The sequence below is a fragment of the Lolium perenne genome, chromosome 7, assembly GCF_019359855.2.
Source record: "Lolium perenne isolate Kyuss_39 chromosome 7, Kyuss_2.0, whole genome shotgun sequence".
Classification (NCBI taxonomy): Eukaryota; Viridiplantae; Streptophyta; class Magnoliopsida; order Poales; family Poaceae; genus Lolium; species Lolium perenne.
Window position 1 is genome coordinate 37595885 of NC_067250.2, and position 5853 is coordinate 37601737.

Sequence of the window (5853 nt, forward strand, 5' to 3'; positions counted from 1 at the left end):
CAGGCTTTGTTGAATAATTTAATAAAGATAATGTTGTATGCATCTCTTGGATCTAGAGGTTGGGGGGGCCTCATCCTTCCTTTTGAAAAAAGTAGGGTTACACCAACATGAGTTATGTGAATTGGGTGAAAGTGTTGTGCCCTTTTGAGGGCCGCTGTTCCGTGTTATATAAATGCACAGTTAACCAACACCGGGAGGATTACAACTACGAGATACAATCTTGATTAACATGTAAACAACTAATTACCGTACAACATATCAACAGGTCATTAAGTATAACATAGAGATACTAATTATAGTTAAACTATACTAACAAACTCTACCAATGTTGGCATTATTTTATTTTACATGCCAACCTGTAGTTTTGTCATCTATCCTTCTCCAAGTAACAACCATAAACACATATGCATTGTCATACAACTTGTCAAAGATGCGGAAATATGCGACTCTCCATGATTTCTTGAACAACAGAGCACAAAACACGAACCAGAGCCCTGCCATGAACCCTGATCCAAGTCCAAAATAAAAGAACACCACTGGCTCAGAAAACTTCTCACTTATCTTCTGATTCACATGCTTTGGTGGATTGTCTCCTGAGCAATTTCTTTCAAGAGGAGGCCCACACAGACCAGTGTTTCCAGTGTATATGGATGGGTTTTCCGTGTAGAGGGTGTCCAGTTGAGTTCCTGGTGGAATTCTTCCTGTAAGATTGTTATATGATAAATCCAATGAGCTTAAAAACGTCAAATCTGACAAGCTTGCTGGTATTTCACCATAAAGGTTGTTCCTTGAGAGGTCCAGTGATTCGACTGATTTCATAGCACCAATCTTCATGGGAATTTTTCCGCTCAAGTGATTCCATGATATGTTTAAATTCAAAAGTCCATTAAGAGATGTTATATCATCTGGAATTCCACCAGTTAAGTTGTTGAAGGATAGGTCAATACTGACCAAATCAAAAAATCCATTACCGTATTTAAGTTCTTGGCGCTTCATCACAACTGACCAAACTTCTGTAACTACATAGCTGTACCCGGAGAACTTGTCGTCCTTCAGTTTTTTTGGACCTGTGTAGGTCATTCCTGTTAATTTTGACAAGGGCCTTGGTATATCTCCAGATATACTATTTCCCGCTAAATTCAAGTGACGGAGGTGCCTAAGGTTTGTGATAGTCACCGGAATATCTCCATACAACAAGTTGTGGCTTAGCTGTAGATATCTCAAGTTTACCAAGTCTCCAATCCAGAACGGCAATTTACCACAGAAATTATTCCAGGAAAGATCAAGGAAAGCCAAACTCGAGTACTTTCGGAGTGATGATGGAAACTTGCCAGAAAAGCTATTGTTACTTAAGAGGATGAAAAGCAAGAGCTCATAAGAACACTGAGGAAGTTTGCCTTCTAGTAAGTTGTTTGATAAGTCCAGCACAACAAGATCCCTTAACTGACAAATATATTCAGGAATATGACCATTGAAGTAATTGAAGGACAAAGTCAACGTTATAAATGCTTGAGGTTGAGAATATATTGGAACAGGCCCAGAGAAAGCATTGTGTGATAAATCCAGGTTCTTTAAGTTCTTCAGATTAACCAGGTGTTCCTCCGTGACTTCACCGTTGAGATAATTGTTGCTAAGGTCTAGGTCGTACAAATTACCTAGGATACCAATCTTAGTTGGCACATTTCCAGTTAGAAGGTTGTTAGAAAGATCAAGGGATTCTAATCGAGTGCAACTCGCTAGCCCTTGCGGTATAGGTCCAGTAAGATAGTTATGCGAAAGGTCAAGCTCATATAAGCAAGTGCAGTTTCCAAGGCCCAGTGGTATAGCTCCATTAATATTGTTGTGCGAAAGTTTAAGGTCCTCTAATCTAGTATAACTATCTATCCCTGGCGGTATAGGCCCTGTAAGATTGTTACTTGAAAGAGAAACATGCTGCAGAGCTGTGCAATTCCCCAATCCTGACGGTATGGCTCCAGTAAGATAGTTGCTAGAAAGGTCAAGGTACTCTAAATAAGAGCAACTATCTATGCCTAGAGGTATAGTTCCAGCAATGCTATTGTTAGATAGGTCAAGCCAAGATAAGCTCCTTAACTGAATCATTCTGTGTGGCAGCATTCCGACCATATTGTTACCATTTAAGCTCAGTTCTTGCAATCTGGTGGATGGACATTGTGGTAACCTTTCTAGAAACTCTGTTATGTTTCCGTAGGAGAGACTCTCCTGAAGCCATACTATTTTCAAATCACATAGAATTTTCAAGTCTACTGTCAGTGTGGCTTTGTTACCCATGTAGCTCAAAAGCAGCCATCGGAGAGACGTCATATTTCCTAGTGCATCAGGAAATGGACCATCTAGAGTGGTTGCCGAAAGGTCGAGGTACTTGATGCTTGTTACGTTCCAAAACCAACTGGATGCAATTGAATGACCAAAGTGGTTGTTAGAGAGGTCAAGATGATGAAGATTTGTGAGGTTTAGGATTTGAAGGAATTGGTTTGCACTTGACAGTGAGCAGGAAGCAAGACGAAGGTCCTCCAAAGATGGAATCATGTTCAGCACAAGAGGCCAGTCAGCAATTGAGCTGAGGTTGGTATAACTCATATCAAGATGCACCAAGAGAGTTAGACGGGCTAGCCATGAGATATCTGTTAAGCCCATGCTCCTTCTGGAGTCATCATATAAGTGTGTGAGGTCAAGATATTCCAGCTTTGACAGGTTGCCAAGCTGGAGAGGCAATTCACCGGGGCAATTTAAATACGAGAGATCCAGATGTCTCAAGTTACTCAATGAACCCAGGAACTCTGGAAGACGGCCATCAGGCCCACACAGGAACGTCGATCGGAGATTTAGGTACTCCAGATGCTTTAGAGAAAGCAAGGAAGGACTTATCTGGCCTTGTAAATAACTTCCACTAAGGTCAAGCTCCATAACATGGCCGGTTACGCTGTTGCAGGTAATGCGTTTCCATTGGCAGCAATCTTGGCTCTCCTGTTGCCACGACCAGAGGTCCTCCTTTTCGGCGATGCCTTGCTTGATTGCCAGCAAGGCGTCCCTCTCCTGCGGTCTGCAGCTCGCGGGGGCGGCGCGTGCCGCGCCGGCGACGAGGAAGAAACTGCTCCAAGCCGCCGCTGCTGCCATCAGTAGCAAGACCAACTTGGCAGGCGTGTGACCCATGGTGCAGTGTCAGTGTGTTTAGTGGCAGTGATCACACAGATCGGTGCAGCTTCAGTGACTGGTTTGCTTTCAATTGCTACCAAGAGTTCAGTTTTTTTCTTAAGAGTTGTATACGTGTATATCAAGCTGGGCTTGAGAAGTACAGTATACGTCATGAGGAGGTACGTATTTATAATAATCGTAGAGAGCTCCGTGTGGGCGGATGAAGTACGTATTTATAATACTCTAGTTCAGTGCGGTTAGGCCTGTGTGCACCTTCGAAGTAATTGACACGTACTGCGGTTCAAGAAAGCCGTCGTTCAGTCGCGGCACGAGATTTCGCCGTGCGTGACTGGTACGTCGGAGGGCTGGGTGGATCAGGTCATCACGATTTGAGCATAGAAGGGGCAAGATGAAAGAGGCCATAAAATATAAACAAAACTAACACTGTACCAAATCTTACATGCAGCGATAATATCCAATAGTAACAACACAAGTTTAGTACTTAAAAGTTGTATTTGTTTTCTTTTTCTTTAGTGTAACTTTACAACTACCAAACTCATCAAACAATCCTATAATCTCATCCTACTCCCTCCGTCTCTAAATACCTTTAGCCAAAGTATAGTCTAAAATATAACTTTTTTCGATATCTAGGTCCACTAAACCTGCAACGAGTATTTACTGCAAGAGGGAGTAACAATTATATAAAATAGGGGAAGCATAAAAGGTAAATCATATAATAGTTGGACCTTCAATTTATCATTTATCCTTCTATATGTAACTCTAGAATGTACAATTATATGTACACTCCTTAATGGATCCAATTAACAAAGATGCCCCCCCCCCCCCATGTTGACTAATAGTTGCAAATACATTTATAAATTGTTATATAGGGTACGGATTACCTTAGGCTTACTCCCTTCGTCCACAAATAAATGTAAGTTTAGCTTTGTTTTAAGTCAAAAATTATGAAATTTGACCAACTCTCTAGAAAAAGTTACAATATTTATGCCACAAATTTAGTATCACTAGGTTCATCCTCACATGTAATTTTATAATAGACCAATTTATTCTTACATATGTTGCTACTTTTGTGTAAAAACGTTGGTCAAATAAAAAATTGACTTCAGAAAAGGTAAATGTACATTTATTCACAGATAGCATGAGTATGTGTAACAGCCGTCGCTAGTCGCTAGGTGGTTAAGAAAGCCTTTTGTAATTTTTAGTACTTTTAGGTTTCTTTGTAATGTTGTTGAGGATAATAAATAGATCGGTGGACTTTTTGAAGAAAAAAAACACCACGAGGTCAAAGTGGTCCCTCGATTTAAACAATGGTCATCGTCGGCTGCAGAGTAGCAACGACATGTGTGTCATTTCGGCGATCGGCACTCGACGAAGCATTCGAGGCTCGGACCAGAGGGACCTTTGCTATGTCATGGGTGTCATTTTGTTAACATGTGTTGTCATGCATGGGATACGTGTAGGGGTGTAAACGGATCAGATCGGTTCGAATTTTGCTCATATCATATATTTTACCATATATTTTTCTTTGATTCAGATCGGAGCGGATATTGATCGGTTTCAGATTCAAATGCATATATACCAGACTACGGATTCGAATTGGAAATGGGATGGACTTGGACCGGAAATAAAAAGCAGTCGAATATATGCTCTTATTGGTATATAGTTAAAGTTTTTGCAAATCTTGATAGAGATTTAAACTTTCAGGCTTGTGTAGTTAAGAGAAGGGAGACATAATATGCTTAAACTCAAGCATTGATAGAAATTTAGAGCAAAATGTGCTCGTCAATAAATTTGGTAGTCAATAAATTTGGTAGTTCAATAACTACTAACCTTGCAAGATTGACCTTGGTTATTGACTCAAAAATCAGATTATCCGGTTTAGAACCTTTGGATTATCCTAATTAAATTTTTGATAATCCATATTCGCATGCTATTTGCTACGCCATATCCTATACCGTATTCGTAGCACCACTTTAGAATCGGATATCCTTATCAGCTATTGTTTAAAATCGGATAAAAACATCTTAAAATGGTTTCGGTGCCAGTTTCGATGCGGAAATTATCCTATCCATTTGCGCCCCCTAGATACGTGCAACTAGGCGTGACCATCCTTCTAATTTTGTTTTTGTGCGCTGCGCTCGTGGGTTTGGCCCGTTCAACGATTGGACATCGTGATAATTGAGATGGTTACTTCAAAAGAAATATTAGAATGGTAGCCACCGTCTTGTAATGTATCTTACTCAGCCGTGGAGATGTTGCAGCCACAAAAAAATATAGTTCTAAGATCAGCAACAAAGTAGAACTGAAAAGAGGGCACTAGGATTTTGATTCTAGTCAATCGATAGGTGGAGCGTTTGATCTCGGGCGTTCTAGGCTGAACTTGTCGATGGACGCTGACTGCTTTTTCTGCTCTCCGGAGAAAACTGGAGGCGTGTGGAATGATTAGCGTCCCATCCAAGAGCCATTGTTGCCTACTTTATTTTATTATTAGAATTATTTTTATTACTTAAGCGTCCAATTAAGTGTTGATACGCTGTGGATGCCTAAATCCGTATTGAACAATAAAATTGAAAAATGCCATAAATAGTAAACAAATCAGACACGTCTTAGATTTATTTAATATCGGACAATCAGTCATTAGATTAAATGCATCAAGATTTGTGCAATCTTGTTGTTTTG

At 40.3% G+C, this 5853-nt stretch overlaps 1 protein-coding gene across 1 annotated transcript; it reads right to left on the reverse strand.

Annotated features, from left to right (window-relative positions):
- Nucleotides 1-339: 339 nt before the first annotated feature.
- Nucleotides 340-3172, reverse strand: LOC127316121 (uncharacterized). Its single transcript, XM_071823864.1, has 2 exons — nucleotides 2790-3172; nucleotides 340-2642 (listed from the first exon to the last, which is right to left on the reverse strand). The coding sequence occupies exons 1-2, from the start codon at nucleotides 3169-3171 to the stop codon at nucleotides 340-342; spliced, it is 2685 nt and encodes an 894-aa protein (XP_071679965.1). The 5' UTR covers nucleotide 3172.
- Nucleotides 3173-5853: the final 2681 nt, after the last annotated feature.